The sequence below is a fragment of the Bufo bufo genome, chromosome 10 (genome assembly GCF_905171765.1).
Source record: "Bufo bufo chromosome 10, aBufBuf1.1, whole genome shotgun sequence".
NCBI classification, from domain to species: Eukaryota; Metazoa; Chordata; class Amphibia; order Anura; family Bufonidae; genus Bufo; species Bufo bufo.
This window is the reverse complement of record NC_053398.1, coordinates 11,068,944-11,088,137: the sequence shown is the minus strand read 5'-3', so window position 1 is coordinate 11,088,137 and position 19,194 is coordinate 11,068,944. Positions and strand designations below refer to the sequence as shown.

The following is a 19,194-nucleotide window of genomic DNA, read 5'->3' as shown; positions in this document are numbered from 1 at the left end:
CAGCAGCGAGCAGGAATAATGACCTATCCTTAGGATAGGTCATCAATATCAGAATGGTGGGGACCCCCCGATGATCAGTTGTTTGAGGAGACGGCGCGCACCGTGTGCCCTACACGGCGCGCGCCGTCTCCTCAAACAACTGATCATCGGGGGTCCCCGCCATTCTGATATTGATGACCTATCCTAAGGATAGGTCATTAATATTAACATCCCGGAGAACCCCTTTAATAAAAACCTGATCCCAAGCTCTGGACCTCAGATTGGGCCGAACGTTCACCTTTCATCAAGACAATGGCCCTAAGCACACGGCCAAGACAACACAGGAGCGGCTTAGGGACAACTCTGTGAATGTCCTTGAGTGGCCCTGCCAGAACCCTGAACCCAATGGGACATCTCTGGAGAGACCTGAAGATGACTGTCCACCGATGGCCTCCATTCAACCTGACAGAGCGTGAGAGGATCTACAGAGAAAAAGGGGCAGAATATCCCCAAATCCAGGTGTAAACCTTGTGGCCTCATCCCCCCCAAGAAGACTGGAGGCTGGAATCCCTGCCAAAGGGGCTTCAACTACATCCTGCGTAAAGGGGCTGAAGACTTGTGTCCTGAATAAAGGGTGTGAATACTTATGTCAAAGCAAGACTTTAGTTTTTCCTTTTCAATGAATCAGTAAAGATTTCTAACATTCCGTTCTCACTTTCTCATTATGGGGGACTGAGTGCAGAATGATGGGGGAAAAACTGAACTTTTTTTAATTTTAGTACAAGGCTGCGGCATAACAAAATGTGAAAAAGTTAGTTTGAAGACATTCTGCATGTGCTATATGTTCTGCCATTCCTCTATTATCCCTGCTAGAAGTTGTCAGCCGTTTACAATGAAGGTCCAGTGGGTGTAACCAGTTAGGGATGTGTTGCTGCTGCCCAGTCTGACAATAGCAGCCCTGATAAGATAGTGCTAGACTGGGCATGGACACCCCCTTCCCCCAACCGATAACTCCCCTCTGGACCTTCTTCCATTATTTATTTATTTTTGCACTTTAATATCACTGCTATATTCCGCAGCGCTTTACAGACATTAGCATCCAACTGTCCCCAGTGGGGCTCACAATCTAAGGTCCCTATCGGTCTGTCTTTGGAGTGTGGGGGGGAAACCGGAGAACCCGGAGGAGACCCCCGCAAACACAGGGAGAACATACAAACTCCATGCAGATGTTGTCCTTGGTGCTGCCATAACTTCTAGTAGGAATAATAGAGGAACAACACATCATAGAATCAGAAGAATAGATGCTCCAGAATTGTTACTAAGTGGGAAGTGCAAGTAGTTACTGAAACGGAACCGTCAGGAGAGGTGACCCGACCTGACTGCTAGAGAAGAACGATATGTGCTACTTAATATTTTATGGTGTAGTACATGTTTTCCATAAATATTCAGTTTAAAAGAAAATGCATTTTCTCATAAGTTTTCCTTTTTAAAGGGTTTTGTTTGATTATAAGAACGCGCCTTTAAAATGGTGTTTCTGATCCCATCGCCGTAGTTGGCGGTTGCACCGCAGCACAAATAGGCAAATGTAGCGATAATGTATAGGTTGACTGCTTGTATGAACATGGGTCTGATTGTGCCCCAGCATCCTTCCAAAAATCGTGCCTGCGCCACTGTAGATGCCAGTGCCAAGAGTTCTGATGATGGAAACACCTTCATGGCCGAGCGTATTTACCTACACCAAGGTCTTCTGCCGAGTGAAAGGTGAACACTTTGTAATTATTCCTTATCAATAAGGAACTGCGGCAGCTGCCAGGCAAGCCAGGTACATATAGCAGAGCTGAACCGGCGACCATTAGATAAAACAGGACAATGCTCAGCCGTGTCCTCATATGGCTCTTGCTTCTAGCTTTTACCAGTGCTGTTCCGGTGAGTACAGGCCCCATGCAACAAAGAGAATTTAAAGCGGTATTCCCTTCTTTATAGGATATGCTATAAATGCATGATAGGGGTTTTGGATCTCCCCTGTTCTTCAATCAGCCAGTCTTCCCATATGAAGGGTTTTACTCAATTGAATTGTATGGGATTTATGAAAAGGGCACAACCACAGTGCAGACGTCTTTCCATAACCCCTATAGACTTCAATACAAAAAAAAAAACCTCTATATTCACTCCTATAAGAGAAGCAGTAATCAGAAGACAGGGGTCATTAGGTTTATTTAGTTCTGTATGTTCATTGACGAGGACGCATTGCTGAAAGATCGTATTCATTACATTTCCCTAAGGACTCGAATGATGTGTTAATATCTTAGTGTAAGGGCACTGTAATGGGGGTCTACCACAGGCCATCATATTACATATAATTACGTTCCACCAACGAGTTAAAATAACTTATAAAAAAAAATTCTTTGACCAGTTTGAAAAGCCCTGGGAATGGAAATGTTTTACTTTACAGTCACAGGTTGAAAACCTATCCTGATCACGTCCAGTAGACACGGGGACACATGGGTCATTACATGGTCAGGAGTGGTCTTCAGCCTTTATGGTTTCAAGGCTTCCACACGCTGAAAGCAAGCAGAAATCCTGAAAGTGATGAAGTGCCAAGGAAATCATATTTAATTTAGAACGTATATTAACCAGATTGTTATTAGTAATTATCTTAATTTTTTTTTGCAGCTAGTGAACAGACTGCCATTGCATGGTGAGTACTGGGCTTCATATTGTACATCAGCTAGTTTCATGCTCAGAATGTGACACGGCGTGTTCCATGGCAGAGAGACCCTGTGCATTTACTGACAATTTTTCCTGAATGGGGACAAAATGCTGTGGTTTTGCAGAGATTGTGGTAAATCCACACTATTACTGCACTGTGTGAATAAACCCTTGCAGGTACTTTCAGGATAGTTGAAATAAGTGGGCTGTTTTATTGCATACTGTATTATAGAATACAGTATGCAACAAAACAGGCCACTTATTTCAACTATCCTGAAAGTACCTGCAAGGGTTTATTCACACAGTGCAGTAATAGTGTGGATTTACCACAATCTCTGCAAAACCACAGCATTTTGTCCCCATTCAGGAAAAATTGTGCAAAAAGAAATGCAATACGACCACCCTGTGTGAATGCTCCCTTAATGGGTGTTGGATGTTATACTGTTGTCCATATTGGCAGGGTATAGTAATGGGGTCCGCAGCCGCCTACCATATTATATATAGTAACTTGCTTCAAAGGATCTACAAATTAAAGTTTTCTTAACAAGGTTTTCAACCCCTTAAAATAAGATCTATAATTTAAAAGAGAACACTTTTTTAAAAAATGTATCCCCCCCACCATCAAATTCCATATAACCACCCATCTCTGCATAGTGAAGTTTTGCTCATAGACTAATCACTGACCCTAGAGGTGTCAGTGGATGAGAAGTTAGTGCTTCTTCTGACAAAGTTCAAATCTTAGAGAGGGCTCACCAGCTGCTCAAGAGTGGTATGGGTGCACCTGCAAGGGGATTCACCCAATCCTCTAAAACAGTTGAAAAAACGAATAAAATAGTAGGGGACACCACCACTTGATACCACACGGAGAGATTGATATATAAAATGTATTCCTAGAAGTTGTAACATATAATATTATTAAACACACTAAAAATGCTAAAATATCCTTAAAACATATAATATCCTTAAATATATGTCATCCAATGGTAGATAAATGAAATGTTGTAATAAGAAGCAGTCTCTTTTGAGGGTAAATGAACTCGTTACAATGTCTCTGGCAAGGGTAAAGCAATTAATCAAATGAGATTGTTGAAAGGATAGTCACTTAAGTCATGTGTGGTTTTAAATATCCATTAGCCAAAATTGCAACAGTGCCGCTATAGTTTCACTGCCTATTTGCGAACATAGACCGGAATAATTTACTCACTGATGAATCCCGAAAACACTGAGGATCCCGAAAATCTGCTCAGCATTACCGCAACAAGTTAAACCGCATCGCATCGCAGCCTACAAAATCTTCACTATACGTGGGACGCCACGAGTGAGAAAATAAATCCGGTATCACCTGAAACAGTGAGTAAATTATTCCGGTCTATGTTCGCAAATAGGCAGTGAAACTATAGCGGCACTGTTGCAATTTTGGCTAATGGATATTTAAAACCACACATGACTTAAGTGAGTATCCTTTCAACAATCTCATTTGATTAATTGCTTTACCCTTGCCAGAGACATTGTAACGAGTTCATTTACCCTCAAAAGAGACTGCTTCTTATTACAACATTTCATTTATCTACCATTGGATGACATATATTTAAGGATATTATATGTTTTAAGGATATTTTAGCATTTTTAGTGTGTTTAATAATATTATATGTTACAACTTCTAGGAATACATTTTATATATCAATCTCTCCGTGTGGTATCAAGTGGTGGTGTGCCCTACTATTTTATTCGTTTCTTCTGACAAAGGTCCTACAGTGGATAGAAGTCTACATGCCCCTGTTAAAATGTCAGGTTTCTGCGATGTAAAAATATGAGACAAAGATAAATAATTTCAGAACTTTTCCCACCTTTAATGTGACCTATAAACTGTACAACTCAATGGAAAAACAAACTGAAATCTTTTAGGTGGAGGGAAGAAAAAATAAAAAAATAAAATAATATGGTTGCATAAGTGTGCACACCCTTACACTAATACTTTGTTGAAGCACCTTATGATTTTATTACAGCACTCAGTCTTTTTGGGTCTGAGTCTATCAGCATGGCACATTTTGACTCTTCTTTGCAAAAACACTCCAAATCTGTCAGATTGCGAGGGCATCTCCTGGGCACGGCCCTCTTCAGATCTCCCCACAGATTGTCAATCGGGTTCAGGTCTGGGCTCTGGCTGGGCCATTCCAAAACTTTAATCATCTTCTGGTGAAGCCATTCCTTGGTTGATTTGGATGGATGCTTTGGGTCGTTGTCATGCTGAAAGATGAAGTTCCTCTTCATGTTCAGCTTTCTAGCAGAAGCCTGAAGGTTTTGGGCCATTATTGACTGGTATTTGGAACTGTTCATAATTCCCCCTAGCTTAACTAAGGCCCCAGTTCCATCTGAAGAAGAACAGCCCCTTGGCATGATGCTGCCCCCACCAGGCTTCACTGTGGGGATGGGGTTCTTCTGGTGATGTGCAGTGTTGATTTTGGGCCAAACATATCTTTTGATATTATGGCCAAAAAGTTCCACCTTGGTTTCATCAGACCATAACACCTTTCCCCACATGCTTTTGGGAGACTTCAGATGTGTTTTTGCAAAATGTAGCCTGGCTTGGATGTTTTTCTTGGTAAGAAAAGGCTTTCGTCTTGCCACTCTACCCCATAGCCCAGACATATGAAGAATACGGGAGATTGATGTCACATGGACCACACGGCCAGGACTTGCCAGATATTCCTGCAGCTCCTTTAATGTTGCTGTCGGCCTCTTGGTCGCCTCCCAGACCAGTTTTCTTCTCGTCTTTTCATCAGTTTTGGAGGGACGTCCAGTTCTTGGTAATGTCACTGTTGTGTCATATGTTCTCCACTTGGTGATGACAGTCTCCACTGTGTTCCATGGTCTATCTAATGCCTTGGAGATTCTTTTGTCCCCTTCTCCTGACTGACACCTTCTAACAATGAGATCCCTCTGATGCTTTGGAAGCTCTCTGTGGACCGTGGCTTCTGCTTGGGATGCGACTAAGAAAATTTCAGAAAAGACCAACTAGAGCAGCTGAGCTTTATTTGGGGTTAATCAGAGGCACTTTACATGATGGCCGGTGTATGCTGACTCCGATCTAACAGGATTCTGAATGTGATTGCTTAATTCTGAACACAGCTACATCCCCAGTTATAAGAGGGTGTGCACACTTATGCAACTACATTATTTTCGTGTTTTTCTTCCCTCCATCTAAAAGATTTCAGTTTGTTTTTCAATTGAGTTGTACAGTTTATAGGTCACATTAAAGGTGGAAAAAGTTCTGAAATGATTTATCTTTGTCTCATTTTTTTACAGCACAGAAACCTGACATTTTAAGGGTCCATTCACACATCCGTGTGTGTTTTGCGGATCCGCGGATCCGCAAAACACGGACAGCGGCAATGTGCGTTCCGCATTTTGTGGACCACACATTGCCGGCACTAAGAGAATATGCCTATTCTTGTCCGCGATTGCGGACAAGAATAGGACATGTTCTATTTTTTTCAGGATCGGAATGGCGGACCCGGATGTGCATAGTCCATAGAAATGTATGGGTCCGCAATTCCGTTCCGCAAAATGCGGAATGGAATTGCGGATGTGTGAATGGAGCCTTACAGGGGTGTGTAGACTTTTTATATCCACGGTAGATACAAGGACTCAATAAATATTAAATTTTTTAGTGTAAGGGCCCCGCAATGGGGGTCTACTACAGGCCATCGTATTACATTTATAAATGCGTTCTACCTCACAGGTAATATATCTTTCATCCATCAGATCCTTCAATAACCAAGGGTGAGGAGACTGAAGATGTCTTCTCAAAAATATTAAGGTCCAACAGGGGTAAGATTTTTTTTTTCCTTTCTTCTCAGCACCTGACAAAGAATTGTGATTCACCCCATTATCTGTATTCACTGTTCTGTCCTTTAGGCTCCACAGTTAAGTTGTACCATGGAGATATTGTGATGGACACAAGATATAGTGCCATAAAGTGCACCAGTTGTCTATGGACTAAATCTGAGGATGGCGTGGTCACGGTGCCCTACAAGCTGGCCCCGGATTACAGTAAGTGTGCTGACGAGGGCATCCAAGGCCAGAGCTCCTCTACGAATTCAGTTTATGCCTTGTTCACATTTCATTTGGGGAAAATCCATTTGTGTTTCATCTGTGAAGAATCCATGTATGGTCCATGTGTCAGATCTTTACCCTCAGTGTGTCATCTGTATTCCACGGACACTGCTCAGCTTAAAAGTAATTTTCAGAACATCAGCTACCAATGGTCTGTGAAAAACCGACAGAACACGGATACCATCTGTCTGTTTTTCACGCACCCATAGACCTCAGTCTGTGTGTTTGGTCTGCATCGCGGACCAAATTATGGCATGTCTCTGTGACTTTTTCATTGACTTGTGGAGAACATGGGCCGCACACGTCCATGATTCACTGAAGTGTGAACAAGGCCTAACGGTGACTTATCATATACATTCCTGTGGCTGTATACGTTTTCATGAGGCTGGTAGAGGTGGACATGTTCATGATGCTAGGACAAGTCTCTTAATCCAACCCAGAACCACAGAAGATGACCACTGTGGAGGTACTTCACCAGCAACATTTAAATCAAAAGCCAAGTGGTGACCGCTATAATAAAACTTAACTAAGTTAAAATGAATATAGGGTAGAAAATGGAATCTATGCCCTGGATGAAGGAAAACCTATGATTCAGATGCGGTTCAAAATGAATAAAATTCCGGCAATGCTGTATTGATAAATGCGCATATGGTAGTACATCTTTCTGGTTCCAGGGGATGAAGATAAAAAACTGATTACCGAGGCCCTCGAGACCTTCAAGACATTGACTTGTATTCAATTTAAGGAAAGAACGACAGAGAAGGACTATCTGAAAATCCACTCTGGAAGCGGGTACGAGTAAAATACAAGAATTTATATAAGCTTTATACTGTCTGAGGTTTCCATGTAGTATCGCTAATGTCATCCCATACAATACCGTACCACAAAGGAGGACAACACTGCTATAAATGTGCAGTGCCAAGGTGATGTTAGGGTAATTACCCAATATTGTACCAAACCAGACAGAACTTGATCATAAAAGCTGCCTCATTACAGTCACAGCCTTGAGAATTGTACAGATGTCGAGTATAATTTTGTGGGATGTTTTTGGCTATTCATTGTTTGCTTTGGGAACATATTTTAAGGTTGTTCTGCCAACAAAATGCAAGTCAGGTGGTTGTAAGTCCTATTAAACTATTCTTTTTACTAAGTAGACACTAAACTATAATACTACCCCTATACTGCCTCCTATGTACAGGAATATAACTATTATAATACTGCCTCCTATGTACAGGAATATAACTACTATAATACTGCCTCCTATGTACAAGAATATAACTACTATAATACTGCCTCCTATGTACAGGAATATAACTACTATAATACTGCCTCCTATGTACAAGAATATAACTACTATAATACTACCTCCTATGTACAAGAATATAACTACTATAATACCGCCTCCTATGTACAAGAATATAACTACTATAATACTGCTACTATGTACAAGAATATACCTACTATAATACTGCCTCCTATGTACAAGAATATAACTACTATAATACCGCCTCCTATGTACAGGAATATAACTACTATAATACTGCCTCCTATGTACAGGAATATAACTACTATAATACCGCCTCCTATGTACAAGAATATAACTACTATAATACTGCTACTATGTACAAGAATATACCTACTATAATACTGCCTCCTATGTACAAGAATATAACTACTATAATACTGCCTCCTATGTACAGGAATATAACTACTATAATACTGCTCCTATGTACAGGAATATAACTACTATAATACAGCCTCCTATGTACAAGAATATAACTACTATAATACTGCTACTATGTGCAAGAATATACCTACTATAATACTGCCTCCTATGTACAAGAGTATAACTACTATAATACTGCTCCTATGTACAGGAATATAACTACTATAATACTGCTCCTATGTACAAGAATATAACTACTATAATACTGCCCCCTATGTACAAGAATATAACTACTATAATACTGCCTCCTATGTACAAGAGTATAACTACTATAATACTGCTCCTATGTACAGGAATATAACTACTATAATACTGCTCCTATGTACAAGAATATAACTACTATAATACTGCCTCCTATGTACAAGAATATAACTACTATAATACTGCCTCCTATGTACAAGAGTATAACTACTATTATACTGCTCCTATGTACAGGAATATAACTACTATAATACTGCTCCTATGTACAAGAATATAACTACTATAATACTGCTCCTATGTACAAGAATATAACTACTATAATACTGCTCCTATGTACAAGAATATAACTACTATAATACTGCTACTATGTACAAGAATATACCTACTATAATACTGCCTCCTATGTACAAGAGTATAACTACTATAATACTGCTCCTATGTACAGGAATATAACTACTATAATACTGCTCCTATGTACAAGAATATAACTACTATAATACTGCCCCCTATGTACAAGAATATAACTACTATAATACTGCCTCCTATGTACAAGAATATAACTACTATAATACTGCTCCTATATACAAGAATATAACTACTATAATACTGCTCCTATGTACAAGAATATAACTACTATAATACTGCTCCTATATACAAGAATATAACTACTATAATACTGGTCCTATGTACAAGAATATAACTACTATAATACTGCTCCTATGTACAGGAATATAACTACTATAATACTGCCTCCTATGTACAGGAATATAACTACTATAATACTGCCTCCTATATACAAGAACATAACTACTATAATACTGCTCCTATGTACAGGAATATAACTACTATAATACTGCCTCCTATGTACAGGAATATAACTACTATAATACTGCCTCCTATATACAAGATTATAACTACTATAATACTGCTCCTATGTACAGGAATATAACTACTATAATACTGCTCCTATGTACAAGAATATAACTACTATAATACTGCCTCCTATGTACAGGAATATAACTACTATAATACTGCCTCCTATGTACAGGAATATAACTACTATAATACTGCCTTCTATATACAAGAATATAACTACTATAATACTGCCTCCTATGTAGAAGAATATAACTACTATAATACTGTTCCTATGTACAAGTATATAACTACTATAATAATGTCCCTATGTACAAGAATATAACTACTATAATACTGCTCCTATGTATAAGAATATAACTACTATAATACTGCTCCTATGTACAAGAATATAACTACTATAATACCGCTCTTATGTACAAGAATATAACTACTATAATACTGCTCCTATGTACAAGAATATAACTACTATAATACTGCCTCCTATGTACAAGTATATAACTACTATAATACTGCCTCCTATGTACAAGAATATAACTACTATAATACCGCTCCTATATACAAGAATATAACTACTATAATACTGCCTTCTATGTACAAGTATATAACTACTATAATACTGTTCCTATGTACAAGAATATAACTACTATAATACTGCCTCCTATGTACAAGAATATAACTACTATAATACTGCTCCTATGTACAAGAATATAACTACTATAATACTGCCTCCTATGTACAAGAATATAACTACTATAATAATGTTCCTATGTACAAGAATATAACTACTATAATACTGCTCCTATGTATAAGAATATAACTACTATAATACTGCTCCTATGTACAAGAATATAACTACTATAATACTGCTCCTATGTACAAGAATATAACTACTATAATACTGCCTCCTATGTACAAGTATATAACTACTATAATACTGCCTCCTATGTACAAGAATATAACTACTATAATACTGCTCCTATGTACAAGAATATAACTACTATAATACTGCTCCTATGTACAAGAATATAACTACTATAATACTGCTCCTATGTACAAGAATATAACTACTATAATACTGCTCCTATGTATAAGAATATAACTACTATAATACTGCTCCTATGTACAAGAATATAACTACTATAATACTGCTCCTATGTACAAGAATATAACTACTATAATACTGCTCCTATGTACAGTAATATAACTACTATAATACTGCTCCTATGTACAAGAATATAACTACTATAATACTGCCTCCTATGTGTAAGAATATAACTACTATAATACTGCTCCTATGTACAAGAATATAACTACTATAATACTGCTCCTATGTACAAGAATATAACTACTATATTACTGCTCCTATGTACAGGAATATAACTACTATAATACTGCTCCTATGTACAAGAATATAACTACTATAATACTGCCTTCTATGTACAAGAATATAACTACTATAATACTGCTCCTATGTACAAGAATATAACTACTATAATACTGCTCCTATGTACAAGAATATAACTACTATAATACTGCTCCTATGTATAAGAATATAACTACTATAATACTGCCTCCTATGTACAAGAATATAACTACTATAATACTGCTCCTATGTATAAGAATATAACTACTATAATACTGCCTCCTATGTACAGGAATATAACTACTATAATACTGCTCCTATGTACAAGAATAGGATCACCACAAGCCATGTTGAATTTCTTGCGACTGCCATGGTGATCCTATTCATTTCTACTCCGCGATCCTGGCCGCGACCAGTGTGTCCATGTAGCCCGAGCCTTAGACATTTATTGTCACCTCTTTGCCTTCAGGTGCTGGTCTTCGATTGGGAAGGTTGGAGGCGTTCAGGAGTTATCCCTAATGAGCGGTGGGTGTATGGCGACAGGCATAGTTCAGCATGAGATCGAGCACGCACTAGGTTTTTACCACGAGCAGAGCCGCAGTGACCGCGACGAGCACGTGGACGTCATGTGGCAATACATCAACGAAGGTAGAAGTCTTCCACCTACTGGACCCAGTTCACTCATGACACAGTTACTGCAGCTTTTCTTTTATATAATTGCAGGTGATTGGGGTGAATTTGATTTGTTCGACACAGACAACCTGAATCTGCCATACGATTACGCCTCAGTCATGCACTATGGAAGGTAAGGCTTTTCTCAAATTAACATTAGTGTCCCAGCAGAGAATAGCCATGTCGGAGCGCTCTGGTTCTGGCACTGCCGGATGTTACTGCAATGCTCGACAGTCCCGTTGACTACAGAGGTCCACCTGGGAGTTACCAGTTGGGGGTGTGTCCCTGTACAGTCTGCCACTGACAGCACTGATTGGATAGTGTCATATTGTGCCAAGACACTCCCACAGGTGGTAACACCCAGCTGGACCTTCATTGCCAACTGCTTGAAATTCATTCATAAACTTCTAGTATGAATAATAGGGGAATGGCAGATGGAGAATCTGGTCCTCATCTTCTTCCCGATTCTTTCCATGTCTCTGCAGGTTTTCCTATTCAAACACGTCCGGCGAGCCAAGCCTCAATCCTAAGCCGGACCAGTCGGTAGCAATTGGACAGAGATACGGGCTGAGCCCATTAGATGTCTCCAAAGTGAAGAAGCTGTACAGCTGCGGTAGGTGGGCCGCAAACATAAGCATGGACTCCGACCATTGTGTACGGAATACATATTACAGCCTGTAAGCAGTGAGTACGGGGGGGTGGGGGCCGCAGCGTGGCATACACTGCGCGATACAGAAGATTCCATACTGGAGTCATGTGACCTTGTCCTATGGATGATGTCACGTACAGGAAGGTGGTCACATGACTGCTGCACGTAACGTTCTGTATCAAGCACTCCCACAACGTGGCCTTATACGAAACAAGAGGAACCAAGGATTACAGGTCTGAATATTTGGCGCTGTTTTTGGAAGAAATCAGCTATGTTTTTCAGACTCTGTACAATTCTTTATATGCTAGTGCAGTGATTAATATTTTCCCATGCCCCCCCCCCCCCCCCCCCTCCCCAATAATAAGTGGTATGGTCCAGGGAAGAGATAGGACTCAGATGGCACATCTGTTTTTCAGATATTTGCAGCTTTTTGTTAACCGGGACCAATGGAACCTTGGACTTTGAGACCTTCACGTCGTCCCTCAAGGATTCTACAAGATGCCTTTGGCTTGTGAGGGTGAATAGGAATAAGGTAAGTGTGTCTGGGGTATTAGTCATGGCAGAGTAAAAGAGACTGCCGGGTCGTCAGTGTAAATTGTGATGCTATATGTGCCAAAATATGCTGCCCCCTTCCTATGTTAGAGTACTAGAACAGGAACACTTTTAGGGGATGGCAATCTGGGCACTTGCCTAGGGCCCTAGTATATTTGGGGGGGGGGGGGGCCTTCTAGGGCACAAGCCTCAGTAGCAACCAAAAACTGCATAGTCCTATGCGATGTGCATTTGTAGAGTGACTATGTGGCAGTATTATGTGGTCTCTTTAAAAGCTCACTAACTTTTCACAAAGCAAAAAGTTTAGATCGGTGGGGTTCTTTTTGAGTGCTGAGACCCCCACCGATCCCTACAATGAGGAGAGAGCGTTTTCTCTCCTCGCTACACGAGACGGGACTTCTGTGGGTCCATCTCGATTCCACCCCTAGCACCGAGGAGATAGAGTGCGATATGCGTGCACTTCTCTACCCTCATTCTAGGGATCGTGGAGCGTCTCAGCGCTCAGACCCCCACCGATCTAAATTTTTTATATGTCTGTGGAAAGTTAGTGACCCTTTAAGGGAGTATTTTTAGGATCATGCATATGATTTGGGCACTGTATGGCGGTATTATGTGGGAGCTCCATAGAATATGGCGATATTATGTGGGAGCTCCATAGAATATAGCACTGTATGGCGGTGTTATGTGGGAGCTCCATAGAATATGGCGATATTATGTGGGAGCACCATAGAATATAGCACTGTATAGCGGTGTTATGTGGGAGCTCCATAGAATATGGCACTGTATGGCGGTGTTATGTGGGAGCTCCATAGAATATGGCACTGTATGGCGGTGTTATGTGGGAGCTCCATAGAATATGGCACTGTATGGCGGTGTTATGTGGGAGCTCCATAGAATATGGCACTGTATGGCGGTGTTATGTGGGAGCTCCATAGAATATGGCACTGTATGGCGGTGTTATGTGGGCGCTCCATAGAATATGGCGATATTATGTGGGAGCTCCATAGAATATGGCACTGTATGGCGGTGTTATGTGGGCGCTCCATAGAATATGGCGATATTATGTGGGAGCTCCATAGAATATGGCACTGTATGGCGGTGTTATGTGGGCGCTCCATAGAATATGGCACTGTATGGCGGTGTTATGTGGAAGCTCCATAGAATATGGCGATATTATGTGGGAGCTCCATAGAATATGGCACTGTATGGCGATATTATGTGGGCGCTCCATAGAATATGGCGGTGTTATGCAATCAGTCCTTTTCTAAATGATGCCATTGATGGTCCATAAGTATCTGAATCTGTGTTCTGTGTTTTACAGACTTTTTTGCAGTTTGATAAATTTTACCTCCCCGCTTCTGCTGAATGTACCGCATATCACATTACGGTATACGACGGACCGAGCAAGACGTCCCCTGTGCTACTCGACAGAATGTGTGGCGCTCATGAGCTCCCCCTGATGGTGGCGTCTAAGAACTCCGTGCTGGTGGAGTTTGTTTTTGAAGATCCTCTTGCAGCCGTTGACGTCAAGGCTTCCTATGGTTTAGGTATCTGAAGCAGATAAGCGCAGTGTGTATGTACGCCTGGGCGTCCCTCTGTTACTCTGCAGGTCATCATCGGGCTCCATTAACCCTGGGGGAGCAGCTACTGGCTTCTCCACCTTGCAGTTTACACTTTGCTATTGATCCTCTGTGATTTAAACTGCAGCACAACTCTCTCTCTTGTCTTGCGCTGAAGAATGAGCTCCCGTCTAGATTACCTTCCTCCTCTTAATGCAGCAGCGGTGTGAACATACGGACCTGAAGGTCTGGCAGCTGTTAATGTACGCAGTGTTTCAATTCCCTGATTGCAAGCAGAGTTTTTATTTATGTAGCCCTTAGACGGGGGTCTTCTCCTGTGTGGTGGGCGGTACGTTATGGTGTGATATACAGATGTATGTCCTACAAGAACTATATTACTTATTTTTTTTTAATTGGCCCGCCCGTTTAAAGGGACATTTCATGAAATTATTGACATATTACTCTCCCTCTAGTGGACTGCGGCGGCACTTACACTACCGATAACGGCACCGTCACATCCCCCTCCTACCCGGATCCCTATCCGAACTTGTCAGACTGTATCACCGCTATATGGGCTCCTGAAGGCCATCAGGTAAGAAATATTATATTCGACATAGTATACCTTAAAGAGGGTTTTCTGGGACCCGGAACTGTAGATATTGCCATGCAGGGGGCAGGGATTAAAGGGGTTGTCTCGCTTCATGTAGGCACTTACTAATGTATTGTGATTCTCCATATTGCCTCCTTTGTTGGCTGGATTCATTTTTCCATCGCATTCTACACGGTTCGTTTCTAGGGGTTACGACCACCCTGGAATCCGGCAGCAGTGGTCGTGCTCGCATATTATAGGAAAAAGCATCGGGTGGCTGGTACCGTGGGAGCGAGCATAGGCACGCAGCGGTGGTCGTAATTATGGAAGCAAGCCGCGTACAATGTGATGGATGAATCCAGACAGCAAAGGAGGCAATATGGATAATAACAATACATTAGTAAGTGTCTTGTATTACCTTTACCTACATGATAAATGGTTGGGTGGGCTCCGTTTGACGTATACGTTACAATAAAAAGCATACAAAAACGCAGCAGCACACCACGTTCTTGTATCCTGCAGAGTCCGGTAAAAAAAAACTTTTTTTTTTTTTTTTTTACAATGGAACTCTATGGTGAACGGATGCCGCTGTATGGCATCGTTTGACGTATACGTTTTTTGACCGCTGCTCCATTCAGACGGGGGAGCACAGGTCTCCTCTCTCCGAGCTGGGGGGCACCAGCGGTCGGACCCTCACCTGTACGGGGCCTGCGATCCACTGTCTGAATGGAGCAGCAGTCACGCATGGGGCTGCCCGAGACACAGAAGGTGAGCGCGTGTACTCTGCTGCCTCCGACAGTCCTGTATGGCTGAATGGAGCGTGGGAAATTCCTGCCTGGCTGCCGCTCTATTCAAATGGGGGGCACGGGTCCCCATTCTCGTGATCAGCAGAGGCCCCAGCGGCTGGACCCTTGCTGATCAGACGCTTATCCTCTATCCTGTGGATAGGTGAAATTGTCATAACGGGGCAACCCCTTTAAAAAAAAATCTCGCCTGTAGCCGGCACTTCGGTCTCAGCGCCGCGCTCCCTTCTACTCTGTTGGGTTGGAAGTCTACACAATGACCGCTGCTGGCCAGGCGGTGACATGTGTAGGTAGGGCGCACAACCGAGGCCATCGACGCCCATGATTGCCCCATACCAATATCAGCCGCCTCTGTTATGGTCACGTCATACTCTCCACTAATGGCTGATCTCGCATCTTCTTGCAGATTGTCCTGAACTTTACGGCTTTCAGTGTGGAGTACTCCAGCTCCTGCCTCTACGATTACCTGATTATTTATGATGGGGGCAGAACAGACTCCCCGTTGTTGGGCAGATACTGCTCCACCGGTCCCATTCCCACCATTATCTCCACAGGGAACGTTCTCCTGCTAGAATTCCGCAGTGACGTCTGGTTCAACATGGACGGCTACTCGGCCAACTATTACTTTGGTAAGAAGCTTTTTTCTTTTGGACCAGGGGTGCGGTGGAATTACGTTTGTACCGTTCAAGTGACTGGGGGCGGAAGCTGTAATTTACTGCAGGATAGGCTAGGTCAGGCATCCTCAAACTGCGGCCCTCCAGCTGTTGCAAAACTACAAGTCCCAGCATGCCCGAACAGCCTACAGCAGGGCATTGTGGGAGTTGTAGTTTTACAACAGCTGGAGGGCCGCAGTTTGAGGATGCCTGGGCTAGGTCCTCAATATCTGTAGTCTGGACGACCCCGCACCTATCTTGATCGCGGCCCCATCTTGCGACCACTGTGGTCGTGCGTGCATGGCGGTCTCCATTCAGTGCCATGCAATTTTTTTTTTTTTCTATGTTTAATTCAATAAAGGGGCTTCCAACCACCATGCCTCAAAACATGAGCCGACATTGGGAACCTGTGGGAAAGAAATAAAGAAAATGACTTGTCTGTTTAAAGCCACTCCGCTGCAACGCCGAGACTCCTTTACCTGCTGCTTCCGGTTCCATACCAGGTCACGTGAACTGCTGCAGCCATTCACGGGCCTCAGCAGTAACGTGAATTTGTCCACAGAGGCTTTTCATCGGCCACTTGTCGCTGGGGGCACATAACCGCTCAGGCTGGTGAATGGCTGCAGCAGTCCTCGTGACGTTGAATCACAGTGGGCCCCGTACGAGTCTGACGTACCTCGTGTGGAATACGCCTGTTTTTGTCATGGAGGGGCTGACTATATAACGCGAGCCTCCACTGGTTGAGTTTGATCCTTTCCATCGTTTGATTTCCTATTTTTCAGTGAACTCTCCATTGATGTAAAGCCTCCATATAGGTGCATGCAAGACAAGGGAAGAATCCAGATCTTCAGGGATCCAGAGATTATAAACTGCAATAAAATAAAAATATGTAATATAATGTGATGTAGCAATAAACAATCAGTATGGATTCAGTCTCGGGTTGTCATCTCTTCCTTACGTATTTGTGGGGTCAGACCTCGCTACCTGTTCTTGATACTTACCAGCGGTCTCAGGCTGCTCTCCCTCCCCCATGCTTTATACTGCAGATCTGCTTGTACATTGGCTGTTGATCACGATGCTCTTCCTAAGTTGGCGACTCCATTGACAATCTGCATTCAGAAAATGGGCAATTTCTATTTTTTTTTCTGTAGCGTAGAAAATAAATCTACGATATCTGGAAACCGCCAGGAAGCAGGCTGCAGACAGTCCTCATCTTACTTGACCTTAATGTTGTGTGATGTGATTAAACCCGTGGACAGCAGACATGGAATTGGCCTAGTGTGACCTGTCGAAAGTCGGCGGCGATCACCGTCCAGCGTCGGCTCCATCGCAGTCTCTCCCGCACTCTCCTCAGCCGAAATACTGTGCTCGGCATCTTTCACCTTGTCATATGGGAACAGAAAGTTTATTAGAAGGCAGATCAATTCTCCTTTCACAACCACATGTAAGCTGAGTGACAGCCCCCATCAGGGCGGCCATATTGGCTGTCACCCAGCTTTCCTAGAGACAGGGATTAAGAAAAGATAGGGTGGAAAATGTGCCATCGAGCACCAGGATACAGGTGCAACTGCTGCACTTGCCCCCCTGTAGCTGCACCCCTGGATGGGACAGCACCGGGTATCAAACATTCTTGTGCTTTTGTTGACTCAGTTTTTCCACTTTTAGTCCTGAGCAAATAGCTGGCGCCAGGTTCACTTGACACGATGCATTCCACCATGGCGGCGTCCACGCTGGATGACGCATCTGCTGCTCTCCGTACACGGCGACCACAGCTGGAGCAGCCTCTTCCAGGCCTCGGGCCCCTTGCTGTCTCGGCTATTTGTCCTCCTATTGTCTCCATGTTGTCTCTTACTACACGGTTACTCAGAGACTGGAGATCCATGCGAGGATCACGTCTGCGGGGCGCAGGCCATTGTCCTGAGTTTACTTACTTAATTAGCCATTCAATAGGGGCCACTGTTTGACCGCCACATGTGCGGGAGACAGATAAATGGGTATAAAATACGGCGACAGGAGAACCGCACAATGGCTGTTTGTTTTTCCTGCTGGGAGACGACGGCCGCACTAAAAGAGAAGAGATGGGGGCGAGACGAGTGTAAGCGAACGGGGCTACGGACACACGGACAGGTTTCTGGAAGGACAGATACAACTTTTTATATTTTTTTATATATATATATTTACCGGTACTCCTGGTTTTGGCTTCCAAAACTGAATCAGGAACCTGACTGTGTGGCTTTATCCTTGAAGGAGTTCTCTGGGATTTAACCCTTTGGCTACCGGAGGTTTTTTTTTGTTTTTGTTTTTTTGCGGTTTCATTTTTCTTCTCTATTTTCCGTGAGCCATAACTTTTTTATATTTCCAGTCACATAGCTGTATGAGGGCTTATAATAATTATGGCATAAAATGTTCATTTTGACCTATAAGGGGATTTAAAAAATTACAATTTCTTTGCATTTCGCTCATTTCCTATGTTGGCCTGGTGGCCGAAATAATAAATTGCAGCATTTATGCTCTGAATTTCTTCATAGAGACTCAGAGCATTTAGCGCATGTACTGAAGTCCCGATTGGCCGCACAGGGCTTCAGTACTAATCCCGGTTTCTGCGCATTCAGGTGCCGTGATCTCACTTGATCACGGCATCTAAAGCATTTAATTTCCGCAATCGGCATTATTGCCGGTTGCAGTAATTAGCCGCAGGTCTCTGCTGTTTGAAACTTGTACGCCGCTGGTATCGAAAGGGTTAACAG

At 42.5% G+C, this 19,194-nt stretch overlaps 1 protein-coding gene across 1 annotated transcript; it reads left to right on the top strand.

The window, feature by feature from the left end:
- The first annotated feature begins 1,681 nt into the window (after positions 1–1,681).
- On the top strand, positions 1,682–17,290 carry LOC120981140 (embryonic protein UVS.2-like). The gene is made up of 13 exons (XM_040410653.1): positions 1,682–1,740; positions 2,653–2,677; positions 6,454–6,519; positions 6,607–6,741; positions 7,479–7,596; positions 11,440–11,618; positions 11,694–11,775; positions 12,128–12,255; positions 12,708–12,823; positions 14,165–14,390; positions 14,876–14,994; positions 16,201–16,423; positions 17,230–17,290. Exons 4-13 carry the CDS (start codon positions 6,642–6,644, stop codon positions 17,247–17,249), a joined length of 1,311 nt encoding a protein of 436 aa, XP_040266587.1. The 5' UTR covers positions 1,682–1,740; positions 2,653–2,677; positions 6,454–6,519; positions 6,607–6,641; the 3' UTR covers positions 17,250–17,290.
- The last annotated feature ends 1,904 nt before the right edge of the window (positions 17,291–19,194 follow it).